Here is a 16,895-nt window from a genome sequence, read left to right on the forward strand (position 1 = left end):
TTACCTTCCTCATTGCAATCTCTGTAACGTCTGAGCTCATGCATAGGAGTTATGTCATTCTTCACTGGTCGGGTATAATAGCTACACCGCCTAAACCTGAAAGAAGCCCCTGTTGGTGCTGGTGAGGAAGCTCCTTGCAACCCAAACATCACTCGGGCATTTGTAGACTTTAATTGTGATTAACCCACCTCTACACATTTTCTATTAGCCCTAATACTCTTTGAACATACCTAAAATGTATCCCTTACCTTGTTACCTATCAGTAAATGAATGCCCTAGAGAAGTTAGCACTCTGGCCTTTGCAGTGCTAGGACCCAGGTTTAGATCTTGGCCAGGACAATATCTTCATGGAGTTTGCAGGTTCTCCCCATGTTTACGTGGTACCTCCAGATAATCCGGTTTCCTCCCACATTCTAAAAACATGTGGTTAGGTAATTAGCTTCCGCCTAAAATTGACCTTAGGCAGTGTTAAAGAAAAGAACCTTGGTAGGGACATTAGATTGTGAACCCCTTTCAGGGTCAGCTAGTGACATGACTATGGACTTTGTACAGCGCTGCGTAATATGTCAGCGCTATTTTAATACTGTGTAATATTAATATTAACATTAGGCTTTCCCCACCTTATGTGTGGTGAAACAGTAGCATCGGAACCTCCAGTTCTGTTCTGGATTACTGTCACTTTCATCTTGCACCCGGCTGGCAAAGTCACTGCCACTTTGCCACTTCAATCAACATTTATATTAGTGTATGAGACCCAGCACAGCATTATTTATGGAACAAGGCAACAAGGCAATCATTTCACTAAGAAAATTAACAAATCAGGTTTCAATAAGTTATAATAAACAACTATATAGGATTAGGTATTTATATTCAAGAGTGGGGTAATTATACACTATACCAATGCCACATCCCAATAAACATTTTATACAAACATTTTTTGTTTATGTAATGCCTTACCTGTAATTTGTTTTTAAATTATTTTAATTATTTTGCGTACAATAAAATATTTGCTTTTTACTTTTACTAATTTTTTTACTAATTAGTCAATTTAATTAATTAATTTAATTTAATTAAATTTAAATAATTTAATTTAATTAATTAACTTTTTGCTAATTAGTCAATTTAATTGTTAGGTAATGCCTCAAAAGTCCCCCCACACTTTCTTTACCTTTGTATTGCAACAATTAAAGATAAACTGAATAATGATTTTTTATTTTTTATAGTATCAGCAGTCATCTAATTTTCATCTAGTGTGACTCTTTAGCTTCCATGAGGGCTACTTGTAAATCTCATTTTGATTTTTTTCACACTGGTTGATGTGTCTTGGAATCTAGAAGTCACTGAATGACCCCAGTTTGGATTTTTATTATCCAGCACATTCCTGAGATCCTCATAGTTTTAGTAGATGTTCAGAACACACCCAGGGTGCAGCTATACAGACATATTTATTACACACACCTTATTATCAGTAAGCAGGGACAAAGAATTTGCATTACAGATGTGTAATGATGGGATAACTGATGACTGCCTCAGGGCTAATATCGGACGAGAATCTGGCGTGTGTACAGAGCTTGTCATCTGTCGTCTGAACAACTGTCCTGACTGAATGACCATAATGAAAGTGAAGGTAAGGGAGCACAGTAGGGTGTCGCTCCCTTGTTCTCCCCCTTCTCTTTCCATAGAGCAGAACAGCGCTGTACAGCGCTCATTTATGCATTGCTTAGTCGTTTGTCGTTGGAAAGGATCATGAAGATGTACGTACCCTTACAATACATTATTTCCAACTATAGCTAAATAATTGGATTATTTCTATATAAACTACACATTACCATAACTTATTTATTATAATAAGTAGAGGACAATGTTTTAAAGCCCTAACCCTATTCCTGTCCTATGGTGACAACTTTGCTCCACCGTAGATACAGTACTTTTGTTGAGGATGAACGTGTTTCCCTCTTGAAAGAACAGAGACTCCATGCTATAGATGTCGTTTTTACAGACACATGTGTGAGAACAATCAAAGGTGGGGATTGTTCTGATTTATTCAGAAAAGGTGGTGGTAATTATACAAAGTGAAGAATAAAGGTGCGTACACACTTCCAATTTTTATCGTTCAAAAGTAAACAGTGATATTTCAGGAATCCAGAGTCATTGATGGCCTCGAACAATGCATGGCCCTGATATACAGGCTGTCTCTCATGCCCCAGTTTATTGGCCATTGTTTCTTATTTATAGGTTGGTCATTGTCATTGTTGTTATTGTTTCTTAATTATATTTTGGTTATATTTACACAAAAGAAACTTAATGATATTTACAGGACAATCACAATGCAGTCAGCTTTCCAGATATTTAAAAAATGGTGAACAATGGTCAGTTGGTCACAGGCCTGATCCCAGGAAAACAAAAGGTGTAGATAAAAAAGTATTTTGTTGGTATGAGGCAAAAGCCCTGTACATAGTATACTTTATGATTTCTTCTTATATATCAAAATATTTATATAAAAAAAAGTCCACATCACTTTGAGCGAGCGTTTGAGGGAACCTATAGCTATCTATAGCTGCTATGTGTGTAAGGACTGGTAGGCTCCAATGAATTACTTTTTTGTTCCTGGATTTAGATTTACTAATTTAGGAAAAACATAAACTAATATATAATTTCACTATTCCAAATCTAGGCCTTGCTGTATAAAGGTTATGAAAAACCTGATGCCAAGTCAAAACTAGGTGCAACATTTGATGTAGAATATTGATGTAGAATATAAAAGAGTTATTAAATCCAAACTCTAGGACCTACCTAAACACTCAATGTATAAAAAAATAAAATTACATAGGCCGTTTGGGCATTATGTAGCTGTATCAGGCTGGAGAATGGGACCATGCTGGTTACAACAGGCTGGACCCCCAGCAGGCTATATTTTGTTTATTTGAAACATGTTAAAGTAAGAGAATTATGCCCTGGGGGCAACGCCAGTTGCCTACCATTACTTTTGTTTGACTGTCCAAATATTTATGTTAAAGCCTTGTCATTCTTGTATTTTACAGGAAACAGACCTGTGCCTCCTTTATATGCATTCCATGTGTTCTGTTTTTCTCTTACAAAAGCAAACAAACAAGAAATATTAATGGGGTTATAAATGTCATTTGGTGGCTTCTGGATAATTGTGTGACAATTATCTGAACATCTGAGCTGCATACTCATTCGGTGTCAATGATTCAGAAGGAATTAAAGGCTGAGGACCCGAACACTAACCAGGCAAGCTGCATTTTTTCGTACCAGGTCAGCAATGACAGTTTATGTAATCTGCTAATATAAGTCTGCAGTAATAGAAATTCCTATTGTTTCATGGGAATTGTGTTCTTTCTGAGCTGATGACACTTTGGCTAAGACATGTACAACAACACAAATGGCCACACACTGGAGCTTTAAATCCGTTGTAACCCTAAATGCATGTAGGTGTTGATGTGAATAATTGTTATAAACTGAACAATCAATATATTCATTTTAAGAAATATGTATTTATAGAATGTCAGTATAACAATATGTAATTCTGTGCATACCTTATCACCTTCCCAATAATAAAACGCGTCAGGAAGATTTCTACCTCTACGCATCACATGAGGATCTTTCTGATTATCTTTTGCATGTTATGCAATCTAATGTGGTATTGAATACAAGACAACATCTTTGCTGTGAGATCCTTCTGTATTTGCAAATTGTGGGAGATTTAAAATGAAAAACATTCTACCCTATCATCGGATATACTTTCTTTAATCAGAGGTTTGTCATTGGTATTTAATGCTTACAGAATCACATGGTCAAATCATCTTAGTGGTTTTGCCATCTAGATCTGGCACAGAGCTTAAAATTTTCCTTTTAGACTTTTGTTTGACTGTTTTTTACTCCATCGGATCTGGTGAGTGGATTTTAATTTGGAGGGACAATTTTTATTGTTATCAGAAAAAGGAAAAAATTCTGCACAAAACTGTGATTGGATCCATAGGGATATAGACACATTGAGATATATTTTACACATTGACAAACATATAACGTTATTTGGACTTCAAAATTTATATTAGGGTTTTTTGCCTTCCTCGGGATCAACTATGACCATAGGGTTTTTATCTGGGATATGTTTTTTTTCCCAGGGGGTTGAACTTTTTTTTAATCTTTTTTCAACCTGAGGAACTATGTTAATATATATTGTAATGTAGAGATATAGAGTATTAATATTAATATTATTATTAATAAAATAAATAATAAAAAGGATTTTTTTTATAGCGCCAACATAATATGCAGCACTGTACATTAAATAGGGGTTGCAAATGACAGACAGATACAGACAGTGACACAGAAGGAGGAGAGGACCCTGCCCCGAAGGGCTTACAATTTAGGAGGTGGGGGAAGTAACACACAATAGGAGGGGAGATATGGAATGGTGGGAAGCAGTGAGGGTTTAGGAGACAGAAGAAGACAGGTAGGCAAGTTTGAAAAGATGGGTTTGGAGTGCTCTTTTAAATGAGCAGAAAGTAGGAGCAAGCTGAAAAGGATGAGGAAGATCATTCCAGGGAGTTGGGGTAGCTCTAGAAAAGTCTTGGAGCCGGGCGTGTGATGAGGTTATGAGTGAGGAAGTTTGTCACTTTTTGATAAATGTATTTATTAAAGTTTGTAAATGTTATCAATAAAAGAATTGACGTGATGCTTTCTACCTCATGTATTCATTCCTTATCATTTCATGGTGAAATTCATTTTGTGATGGCACTAATTCTATTTATTGACAGGTGAAGAGAAACACAAAAGAATTTCATGGGTTGGGTTGGAGAAGGGAGGGGAAGGGTGGTCTCTAAGGATTACAGACCTGGTTATTAGTAACAAATAAAAGACATTTTCTTTGATTTTGGCACTTCCCAAGTTTTACTACACATCACAGATTTTTAAAGTTGACTTTTTTATGTGGTACTTATGCAGCAGTTTTTGCTTTGCACATGAACAAATATGAGTCTGGGTTTTATATATTGTATCAACAGGCCTGTATGTTTATTTTGTAATGAATATTATTTAATTCATGTAATATATATTTTACTATTTTAGTTACATTTGGCATTTAGAGGACTCTAAGCAATCAGAAAGGTCAGCAATAAAATAAACTGACATAATTAATATAAAAATGTAAACAATACAACCAACTTCTTGCATTTTCTTTGATATATACTCATACTTGCCACATATTATTCACATGACACATGCTGAGTAATTCATGTTGCAACATTCCAGCTAATAGTGGAGTATTTAGCAGGTCAACGTAAGCAGTTATGTGTGAGTTTATACTGCGCCTTGTCAGACTGCTCACAATTCCTGAACCTTTCTGTAATACTCTGGAGAAGCAGACAATAAGATATATATATCACACACATATATATATATATATTACATTATTTGACAATTTGTGCTTTCATTATTTCCTAGGGCTTACTGCATTTTTGGATTTTTGGCATCATCAGTCCACTGATACTCTTCATTCACACTTACATAGAAGAAAGGTATAATATACTGAAATTATGTAATAAGATGGGATGCATTTGGAAGAACAAAGATTATTTTATAAACCGCTTACATATTTTTTTACTTTTAAAACCGCATTTTACAAGTGATTGTTGGTAAAAGGTTGGTGCACACAGGTAGATTTTTTATTTCCATTCTGATTAAACAATAAAATGTGAAATAAATCTGTAAAAATAATTTCTGACCTACTGTAACGAACCAATTTTTCTCTTCCCAATTGTTTATGAAACAGTTGGATATTTTGCTAACTTTCAGTCCAAAGCACACATGTTGTGTATGCAAAGGATCAATTACATGCGACAAAGAATATGATTGCTTAGGGATATATTTAGTATGTGTTGCACTGCTTTACCATTGTACTTGTGTCTGCAGCAAGGTAAAAATTGGCAAGTAGTGGATGTTTGTTATGTTTACTATATGACTGGTGGGAGGTGATTATAAACTACAAGGTTATATCCACTTTTTGCTAGGTATATGGCGGACTAAATCGCTGATTCCCCAGGGCGTCCTAACTATGTACCTAGTAATGAACTGATATGTACTCTAGATGTCATTAATAGTACTCACCGCTCACCCTACTATATAATAAAGCTATGTAATGGCCTTCTCCCATGGCTCTGGCCCTTTTATACAAAGGGACTCACAATCTAATGTCCCTACCATAGTCATATGTTTTTATTACAGTCTAAGGTCAACTTTGGGCGGAAGCCAATAAAGTTAACTGCATGTTTTTGGAATGTGGTAGGAAACCCATGCAAACACGGTGATAACCTGCAAACTCCATGCAGTTAGAGTTCTGGCCCAGATTCAAACCTGGGACCCAACGCTGCAAAGGTCAGAGTGCTAACCACTGATCCACCATGCTGTCCTAACTGGATCAACCTTTCAGGTACAAAATTGACAGCAGATCTTCTTCTCACATGTATCCTGCCTATGGTCACTGCTGCAATGATGGAGTGGCCCAGACATCATGATCAGTGGGAAAAGGAAGTCAAAGAATTTGATCCATAAAGATTTTCTAACTCTAAATATCAGAAAAAATGTGTGAGTGCTTATTATGGCCCTCTAGAATGACCCTAACCCACCCTTTACCCAAATATTTGGTGAACCTGTACAGTGAAATTGGAGTGGCATAAAGCTGTATAAGGCTAATAGTAAAATACATACACCTCCAAATTATATCCTAATTGTCTATGAAGTCTTCACAGGGCTTACTCAGATAAGCATAAAACTTGTTAATCAGAACCAACGAGATATAATTAAAGAAAGACTTCTCCCATCCCCCAGGTTTCAGCTGTCAGAGTCAGGTACATATCATTGCCTATCTCCCCTAACCAGTTGTGTTAGCTTGTTTTATTTACAGTGCAGCATCATGTATCACAGAATATAATTATCTTAGCTGACTAATACTTTTATATTTATTCCATGTCATTCCGGCACACGGCAAAGAACTGACAACATCACTGAAGCACTTGTTTTGGTTCCAGCATTCAGCTATGGTAATGTATTTCATGGATTTCTAATATACAGACATTCTTTACATTATAACCTATGGGTTCTGTTACTTTGTGTTTTTTTTAGTTATCTTGATGGTGGAGGATTTGTATTTTACAATAGGGAGAAACTTGCAGGATAAAATCATGTTATTATGACTGCATTGTTATCTTATACTGTAGGTAGACAAATATAGGATATGGTAAAAATGATACTTATTATTGGCTAACTGAAATCAGAAGTAAAAAAGTTAAAGCTTTCTGGGAACCAGTCGGCTTTTAGGTCATGTATGGGCAAAGATGGTAACTAGTCCCTGAAGATTTGATTTACGAAAGCTTTTTTTCTGTTTTATATGCCTGAATATGAGAACTAGTTTCAGAGGCAGAGGTAGGACAAGTTAGCCCAGGACCCTCCAATTCTCCAGGGTCCCAATTGACAGCATGACAGGGGTGCAAGGAGGTCGAATGCTGTGCATTTGGGGTCCCCACTTAATATTTGCCAGGGCCCCATTTTGTATAAAACCATCCCTGACTAGTTTTTAGAAAGCTTGCATTAAAAAACATTTTTTTTCAGAAATACATGTAAAGAAGATTAGTATCCTGATAACTTTTCACTGGCCAGCAATGTAAGAAACATTTCCACTTGTGGATATAATAATTATAGAGGGGGTTTCCCAAAGACCTGAAAGTATTTTAAGGTTTCCCCCTTATTAAAATAGGTGAGATAGTCTGATATAGAATAATCTTTATTATTATAATATATCACTACACACTTTGGATTTATGTATCATATATTCTATTATGCGTGGTTACAAAATGTAATAGTAGGTCCTCTCCTTCTGTATCACTGTCTGTATCTGTCTGTCATTTGCAACCCCTATTTAATGTACAGCGCTGCGTAATATGTTGGCGCTATATAAATCCTGTTTATTAATAATAATAATAATAATAATAATAATAATAGGTTAAATCAATTCTATCATATCATAATGGCATGAAGGCTGAATTCAGATGGGCAGTGAGGTTCCTTGCTTCCTCATGCCTGGTGTCTACTACATATAGCGCCTTGCTCATGGCTTCCACTGGGAATAAATGGGGGTGGCAGTGAGCAGTTGATTAGAAGTTAAGCTGGTTCATTTAGAATTTGCAAAGCAGTTGGGTCCGCTGAGCAGCCAGCACAGTGCAGGAAACTCTGAACTCAGCCTAAAACTGTGAACAAAGTGAAAGGAATTGTTATAGGAGATCATGAGACATCAGTGTCATAAGATATCATATGATTTGGTCTGATTTTCACTCTCTTGCTTGTAGAAAATATTCTGACAAATAATGAGCTTTGTGAAATAAGGTCAGAGAGGTGTCAGATCAACAACATTTACCAATGAATATGTAAAGTAGCGTCTCTTGACATTTTTTAACATGGGGAACCCTTGAAATAACTTTCGGGTCCTCAGGAAACCCCTCCTATAAATATTATATACACAGCTCACAGTATATCAGTGTGGTGGTCAGTGGGAAGAATACCTCTTACATTGCTGGCCATTGGGAAGAATGTCACCCTTATCACTAGCCACCATGATCATTGGTGTCACCTAAATTGATCTGAGAGTCACAAACTGCTCATTCACCTGGCATCCTCCTGGAGGGACCCTGGTTGAGAAACATTGATGTAAAGTGTAGTATGAGAGTATATCTGAGCAGAGATGGTTACATATCTGTCATCACTAATTCTTGTAACAACTTCTGGGTTTGGGATCTTTGACCACCACGACTGGCTAGGCCAGAATGATGTCACTACCGGACATAGGATTGTATTAGTTCCCAGCAGGCAGCAATGCCAGGATTGCGCATGCGCAGCTCAGTGTTCATTATAAATAAGATTGTGAGCACAGAAGTAAGTTTGTTTTGTCCTAAAGACCAGGGGTGTAGTTGTAAAAAAAAAGGGGGGGGGGGCACGGTACTATACATGGCGAGCGCGCATGCACGTCATGGTTATGTAAACGTACACACTTCCCTCAGAGTGACGTCATGATACCAGAACCGGCCCACTCTCCCATTGCAGTTCTGAGACTGTGATGGGGGAGTGGGTGTGTTGTCTTTAGAAACACAACCCACCCACCGCCCTGAGCCTGCAATTTCATATAGGACACATGGTCTGCGGCTCCGGGGGTGCACCAGCCAGAGCCGCAGACCACCAAAGAATTGTGTGCAAAATAAGACTGGGCACGCCTGCCCATTCCCGCCCCACTACACCCCTTCCAAAGACATAGACTTTCCCTTCTGTATTTTTAGCTCTATAATAATAATAACATCTGAGATTTTAGTTCTAGGTTTCTTTATACTTTTGTGTAATCCTAGGCTATAAATCCATTGTTTCTCCTTTTTTTTTATGACTGTCTTGTAAAACAAACACAATACTCAGACACATTGTGCATTCTTGTAAAATACACTTGTCATCTGCCTGGCTGCATGATAAGATAACGATGTCTTGTGGCATAACGTGCGATAATAATGAATAGATAGTGCAGAGCATCTGGCTGTGTGAAGTCCAAAGGTTTCTCCAAGGCTCAGATTTCCAGCCCAGCCTCACAACACATGCTTTGATCCTTTCCTTAAAGCAGGGTTCCTCTGATTTCTCTTGTCTTCCAGCAAAGGATCTGTGGACTACAGCAGCCATGCCCAGACCAGCAGTATTAAAGGACGTTGTCAGCCATCAAGCCAAGGCTCTGAATACCCTCCTACCCCTCTTGGAGCAAAGGGGGGTCCACTGCACCATCCCAAACCTATTTGTGGCAGAGGGGGCCACAATCAGCAGCCTATGTCCACCCCAGACAGGGGCACAGCTTGCTGGTATGGAGCTGGCATCTGATGGCACAGAGGCAGAATCATCTTCTAGGTGCCTGACCCTGGCACAGAGGGCATCCAGGCATCGGCTGTGCAGGTTAGCCAGATGTATATTGGAGCTGCTGCTGCTGGAGGAGAATATGCTGCAACATTTACCTCTGGACCATCAATTCACAATGCAGATCAAAGTGAGTATTGCACTGATGCTTCTGTATTCTGCAGTCTGATGATTCTTTAGTTTGTGTTATTATTTAATCAGGAATCAAATAGTATCAAGATATAACTTTTTTATTTTTCTGGAGTTTAATTTTAAGTAATAACCCACAGATGTGATCCAAATGTACCTGTCCAGGTCTGCTTATTATTATTATTAATAATAATTATTATTATTATTATTAAACAGGATTTACTGTATATAGCGCCAACATATTACGCAGCGCTGTACATTAGGTATACAGATAGTAGTATATGGAATAGTGTATATTATATAGCTGTAAAGCAAATGTCTATCTGAGTCCATGAACAACACTTTTACATTGTAGTAACGCAGGCGTGTGCACATGTGTGTCACAGCAACACACAACACATGAACTTGTGCCCTGCATTGCCATTGATCTTTAATGGCACCCCAAAATGCAGCTGTTTGTTTCTGTGTGCTAAGTGCGGCATGTGATTTTTCTGCATTCTGTGCTCTATCCCAATATTAAAAAAACATTATTTATTTTTATATTTAGATAGAACAGAAAGGTTTAAACTTCATATTTATATTTCCCTGGTTTCGTCCCACAGGGGAGATTTGTCTTCTTGTTTATAAAGATAGAATAGATAGTAAAGATAGATAGAAAATAAGAGTAGATCTCTTTAATTTTCACTTTACATAAAAGTATAGACATAGACAACCCTTTAATGTAAAGTAAAAATTCTGTTGTTTGTATTTTTTCAAGTGCAACACCTTTTTTTTTAAAAAAACAAAAAAGGGTACAGCACCGCCCCCTTTGAATGAACGGGAGCACAAAGCCTCCTGGGATACCTACATCACGCATCCCGGAAAAAGGGAAACAATTGCCTATACCACGCATGAGCAGTGAGATTGGCACATTTTTTTCCAACCTACGTTACCCGATCTCGCGCCTGGGTCAGGTGACGTAGGAAGAAGAACTTAGAAGAAGAGGCAAAGAAGGCGGCGCCTGGAGCATTGACTCAAAGACGAATGCCGGGACGACGCAGGACCTGATGGAAGGCATCTCCGGATGGATCAGACTGCCCTGTGGGATTGAAGGTAAGTGTATTTTTTGTGTTTTGGGGGATTTTGAGTTTAGTTCCTCCTTAAGCAATGTGCACACGCTAGATAATTGTTGCTTGAGATGAACACTCTTGATCATTTTGGGTGACAGTGCAGCATGTGTACAGTGGTCTCCCAATATCATTTAGTAATCTTCTAAGAGGAATCACTTGACAACTGACCAAGGATGAATGCTGTAATTTCCTATGGAGGAAGATGCAGCCAAATTTTTGCCCTCCCCATAGAACTGTTGTTCTGGGTAACAGGGAAGTGTTTGTTGCTTTCACTGTGCTTGAACTGTGCTTTATTATGTAAATTAAGCTGACCAAAGTATCTGGGTGAGAATGTCAACATACCACATTTCACATATACAGGACATTGACATGGGTTATAGTAACCGACTTTAAAACTGTTTTGGAGACAGTTTATATATATTCATTGCGCTATCACCTATGCTAACATGCACATTACCACGCACATGCACATTGCTGTGCTATTCGTTTGTGGCAGCATGGTCGCTCAGTGGTTAGCACTTTGTAGTGCTGGGTCCCAGCACTACAAATCATATCCTATGATATGTACTGGCGAATCTAGCCCAGTACACTATATGCATGGAGTTTGCAAGAGCTCCCCGTGTTTGCATGGGTTTTCTTTCACATTCCAAAAACATGCAGGTAGGTTAATTGGCTTCCCCCTTAATTGACTACATTAATGATATATGACTATAGTAGGGACATTGGATTGTGAGCTCCTTTGAGGGACAGTTAGTGACACGACTATGGACGTTGTACAGCGCTGTGTAATATGATGGCGCTATATAAATACTGTGTATTAATAATAATAATTGGTTTTCCCTTAAAATTGACTGCATTAATTAAATATGACTATTGGTAGAGACATGAGCTTCTTTGAGGGATAGCTAGTGACATGACTATGTACTTTCTACAGCACTGTGTAATATGTCTGCGCTAAATAAATACTGTGTAATAATAAAAATAATAATAGCACACTAATGAACTTTGTTTAGATTATTAAAGAAACGCCTATCAGTTTATATCTGGCTGCTTCTGAACCACAGGAGAGATTTGTCTCTACATCCTAAAATACAGAAAGTAAGAACTTTGCAAATTGAAGGAGATTCCCTTCTAAGACAAATGTAACCAGAACACATGTGACCATTGAAGGAAATACCTTTAAATCTGGTGCTTTGTCATAATTTTCTGTCTCAATGACAGTGATCACAAGGAAGAAAAGAAAAGATAAAACTATCGGAAGAGAACATAGGCAGTGAAAGAAACCTAACAGGGAATCTAATCCCCTCCTGCATTATCCAAAACTAAAAATAAATGCTTGGGCTAAAATTACACTTAAAAGCTGAATTGTATCCTTACCGTCTGTCTTGCACAGTTATACAAAGCAGGCATATCTCGTCTACTTTGATTACATATTTTCAGCTTCTCACAGTATGAATTGAAAAGTGCAGAAAGTCAGATAAATCCCCCTTATTACCTGGCTGAAGGAAATCTAGCATCATCTAGCCTATTCCTAAAGTGACATTACAGATGCCACTGGCCAGCAGTGTAAGAGGCATTTTTTCTTTGGACCACCACACTAATATACTGTGAGCTGTGGATATAGTAATTAGAAAGGTTTCCTAAAGACCTGAAAGTTATTTGAAGGGATCCCCCATGTTAAAAATGTGTTCTAATGTCCCTTTCAAAGGCATAGTGAGTTCGGATCATGGATTGTTTTAATTATTACATGAATTAATTAAAGCTGAACTAAAATTAAAAAAATTTAAAAAAATTGCACTAGAAAAGTTCTCGATCGGGTCTGGAGCTGTCCTGCAATTCTCCCTTGTCCCAGCTTAAAGGAAGCGTCGGGCGATACCATCTTCTTCCTTCTTCTGGCTACTTCACCCCTTATCGCACTACGCAGGCACAAGATCAGTGATGTGACCTGCTTTAAAGGGGAAAGAAAGAGAGACGATTTCACTGCACATGCGTAAAATCAGCATCTCCTTCCCCTCAGTGTAGAAAAATGCCCCTTCTGCACATGCCCAAGAACAGGCATGCGCAGAAGGAGCAGTCAAGGGCCTCCCCGGGATGCCCGACGTATGTATCCAGGGAGGCTCTACAAATCTGTCTTGATTGCTGCCGTGAATATTATTTTTACTACCCTTTTATGTAAAATAATATTTTATTAAAGGACCACTTTAAATGTGAATTGTTCACATCCACCTACAGTTATGCTTTCATTTCATATATTTAACTTTTTTGTGTTTTTCACTCTTCCTAGGACAGCATAGAGTTCAGAAACATCTGCACACACATGGCTCTTCAGACAGATGACCGGAGGTTCCATCAAGATCTGAACTTTGCACAGGAATGTTTATCTCAGATTATCACCAACATGACCTGGGACACTTCTTCTAAGGCTTGTGACTTCTGCCAGACTGCACAGGAGCAGCTAAAGCACATATTGCAGAAGCTCCATGAGGACTAGCTAGCTGATCCCTACACAGAGGAACTATTGTCGGCATGATTCAGTATTATATTTTATTGATGCTTTAATTTTTTTTAAGAGGACAACATGTCCCATTCAGGTGCCTATGATACACAGCTGTGAAGAAGACTGCAAGCCGAAGGATTAATCCTTCCTTGCCAGTGGTTGTGATTACAGATCTGCCTTGTGGAAACAAGGATGTATGATACCATGGAGTGGATGAAGAATCCCGCAGCATTGTTTGCTTTTGGATATTTGCCAGCAGGCTGATAGAATTCTTTTTCTACTTTTGTGATTTGAAGAAAGAAAAAAAACTCAAGCAGCTCATTGTTTTAGGACTAGCAAGGGAATGCATATGGAAGAGATTCATTAAAGTGGGTTTGCATTAGAAGCAAAAATTCCCCATCCCTTAACCTTGGTAGCCAGGAAAATTTTGCAGATATAACTAATTGCATTTTCAGATATACCTATGTGTAAGTCATACACCATCATCAAGGTGCAACATTACCTAGAGACTGAAAGTGGAAGCAAGAATAAAACTCGACTCAATAAAATTCCTTTTATCACTGGTTAAAAAATGCTTTGTACTTTAAATGTCTAAACATCTATACAAGTGAATATCCAATTAGGACCAATAGCTAAAAAGCATTGATTGTATTGAAGGTGAACTAAACCAAATCACTAATATGGGCTTTTATTATATTCATTCAGTCTTTTCAAATCTGCAATTTATGTTAATGAAACCTGGCGATCCTGCCCTAAAGGTCGTTCAGGCAATGATGTGGTGACAACTGTCTTTGCTCCAAATGTTTTACCCTTATCACATGCAACTCTGGTGGTGACTATATGCAACAGTGCATTAACACAGCTTTCTGTTTTCAATAAGCTATGTATAGCACCTTTCTGCCCCCCGTAATGTGAACTGTCTGTATTGCACAGAAAAGCCCAAAAACTCTGTGATGGTGGGTCCAAAATAAAGAAGGTAATGAAAACGAGAAAAAGATTTTAAAAGTTTATTAACATGTTAAGGAAAAGGAGAAACCAGGAAAAGCAAATTCATAATAAACTTCAGTTTTAACATAACAGGAATTACCAGATGACCTTTCCAAAGTAAGGGGATATATAAGGATAATCGCTAATGGATACCTCCAGAACAAATAGGGATAATTCAATAGTTGCAAGGGGTAACACAAAAAACAGTTCTCCTTTTATTTTATTTTTTCTTTATGACTATTGGAGTTTATCAGTTTTATATTATAATACTAGGGGATTTATTTTTTAATGGAGAGTGTATATCACTACTAACTTTTCTTAGCTGAGCTCATATTACCCCACCCCATGCATAACAATTGGATCTCAAGTCCCAAGCCCCGTTCTCCTCCAATATCAGTGTTTATATGCTCATACAGCAAAAAAACTTTGTTGGCTCCTTTTTTGTATTTTATTTTTTGTATCTCTTACTACAGGACTTCTAATAGGCTCTGCTTGCCCGTGCTGTTTTCGGAGTCCCCAAATGGCATGGTGCAGAAAACCCATGTATAAAGCTATATCACTGCTTTATAAATGAGCCCCTAAACCATTATAATCCATATTGTAACTCTATAATCTTAGGAATGTGTTTATGATTGGCCGATTTATATTTTTTTGCACTTTTGACTAATTGTAAAAAAAAAAGATGCCTGTGAACCACAATGGACAAACACCATTGTAGAGGGCTTAGTTTACATGCGGCTATCACGCAGTTTCAGCACCAATAATTAAAAGATCTCTATACATGTTTATAAGCACTGCTTCTGTATTCCTTATGCTAAGTACCTTGATTTTTCAGTAAGGTGGTTCTATGCTCTGTAGTACAGCACGGGTAAAGTGTCCCAGGATACACATATTGCTGATCTTGTAACCCCAGTCACAGTCCATTATGAAATCCAGCAGAGGAAGCAAGTATTGGAAAAGCAGTTGTAGGCTGAAGAAGCCTATTATAATTCACTTGGGAGTACTATTGCTTGTGTTTAAAGCCAATAAGCTGATGCATATAATAACTAAAGAAGATGAAATCTAAAAGTTATCAGGAACACCACATAGCACTTAGCTAAAGACAATCAGGATAAATAATGTACAGTCATTTTATCTGGCAAAGCAGCTCAGTTATGTGTTGGCTCAACCCTTTTGCCGCCGGAGCATTTTTATCTTATTTGTTTGTCACATACGTGTTAAAATGCACATTTAGGCCTGAAGATTGAAAAGACTCTTTAGAACAGTGTTTCTTAATCAGGATTCCAGGGTTAGGACCTTAGGGTTTATCACCTTGTTAAGGTTCCTTGAGAGAAATTTGGACTTTTCAGGTTATTTATCACTGATACAATGATATTTCTGGCTATCTGTAAAGGTGATATTCTTTCCAAAGGCGAGCAATGTAAGAGGAATTCTTCCTACTGACCATCACACTGATATACCGGGAGCTGTGGATATAGTAATTCTAGCAGTGGTTCCCTGAGTTCTAAAAAATTTTCAAGGGTTCCGCCATGTTAAAATTTAGAGAATTGCTGCTTTAGAATAAAGTGGTAGTAACTGTATTTTTTATCACAATGTATTATACTATTGCTTATCAAACATACATTTTCAGGAAAAACAAGCGCTAAAATAATTTTAGTGCACAAACTATAAAATCCAAATTTCTTTTAAAATAAAAAACATGAAATTGTGTTGAGTAACTATATGACAAACTTAATGAGGACAAACTTTTCTATCCAATATTGTCAATAGATGACACATTACTTATTAACTTTTTATAATCTTTTATTTTTTGAGGATAATAACATACAGAAACAATAGACTTGACAAAGTACACAACAATATAAACAGTTGTAAATCAAACAAATAGCAGGAGAGATCAAAGCTAGCAGTTCAAAGAGAACAATGTAATAGGTGGTACTTTAAAAAATAACTTTACAGTTTATCAGTTTATAGTTATCTTTAAGATACCAAAGCTGTAGTGTGGAATTAGCTTTTATGTATGTGCATTGTAATTGTGTAGGATGTGCATGGGGGTGGGGAGACCTTTTCTTTATTTAACATTTTTAATCTAATTTTTAACTGTCTGCCTTTGATAAAAATGATTGGGCTGCTTTACAGCTGTTTGAATCACTGTAAAGCTACGTACACACTTCCAATTATTATCGTTGGAAAACGAACGACGAACGATCCTGCACGATATC

The 16,895-nt window shown here is 37.4% G+C and overlaps 1 protein-coding gene across 1 annotated transcript; it reads left to right on the forward strand.

Moving 5' to 3' along the window:
- Window positions 1-6,558: 6,558 nt before the first annotated feature.
- Window positions 6,559-14,247, forward strand: DLEU7 (deleted in lymphocytic leukemia 7). The gene is made up of 3 exons (XM_072430642.1): window positions 6,559-7,058; window positions 9,699-10,081; window positions 13,474-14,247. Exons 2-3 carry the CDS (start codon window positions 9,725-9,727, stop codon window positions 13,678-13,680), a joined length of 564 nt encoding a protein of 187 aa, XP_072286743.1. The 5' UTR covers window positions 6,559-7,058; window positions 9,699-9,724; the 3' UTR covers window positions 13,681-14,247.
- The last annotated feature ends 2,648 nt before the right edge of the window (window positions 14,248-16,895 follow it).

This window comes from Pyxicephalus adspersus, chromosome 1, assembly GCF_032062135.1.
Source record: "Pyxicephalus adspersus chromosome 1, UCB_Pads_2.0, whole genome shotgun sequence".
Lineage (NCBI taxonomy): Eukaryota > Metazoa > Chordata > Amphibia > Anura > Pyxicephalidae > Pyxicephalus > Pyxicephalus adspersus.

Coding starts and splice junctions, on each gene's coding strand:
- DLEU7 (XM_072430642.1), top strand. CDS start 9,725: ATGCCCAGACCAGCAGTATTAAAGGACGTTGTCAGCCATCAAGCCAAG. Junction 10,082..13,473: donor AATTCACAATGCAGATCAAA/GTGAGTATTGCA, acceptor CACTCTTCCTAG/GACAGCATAGAGTTCAGAAA.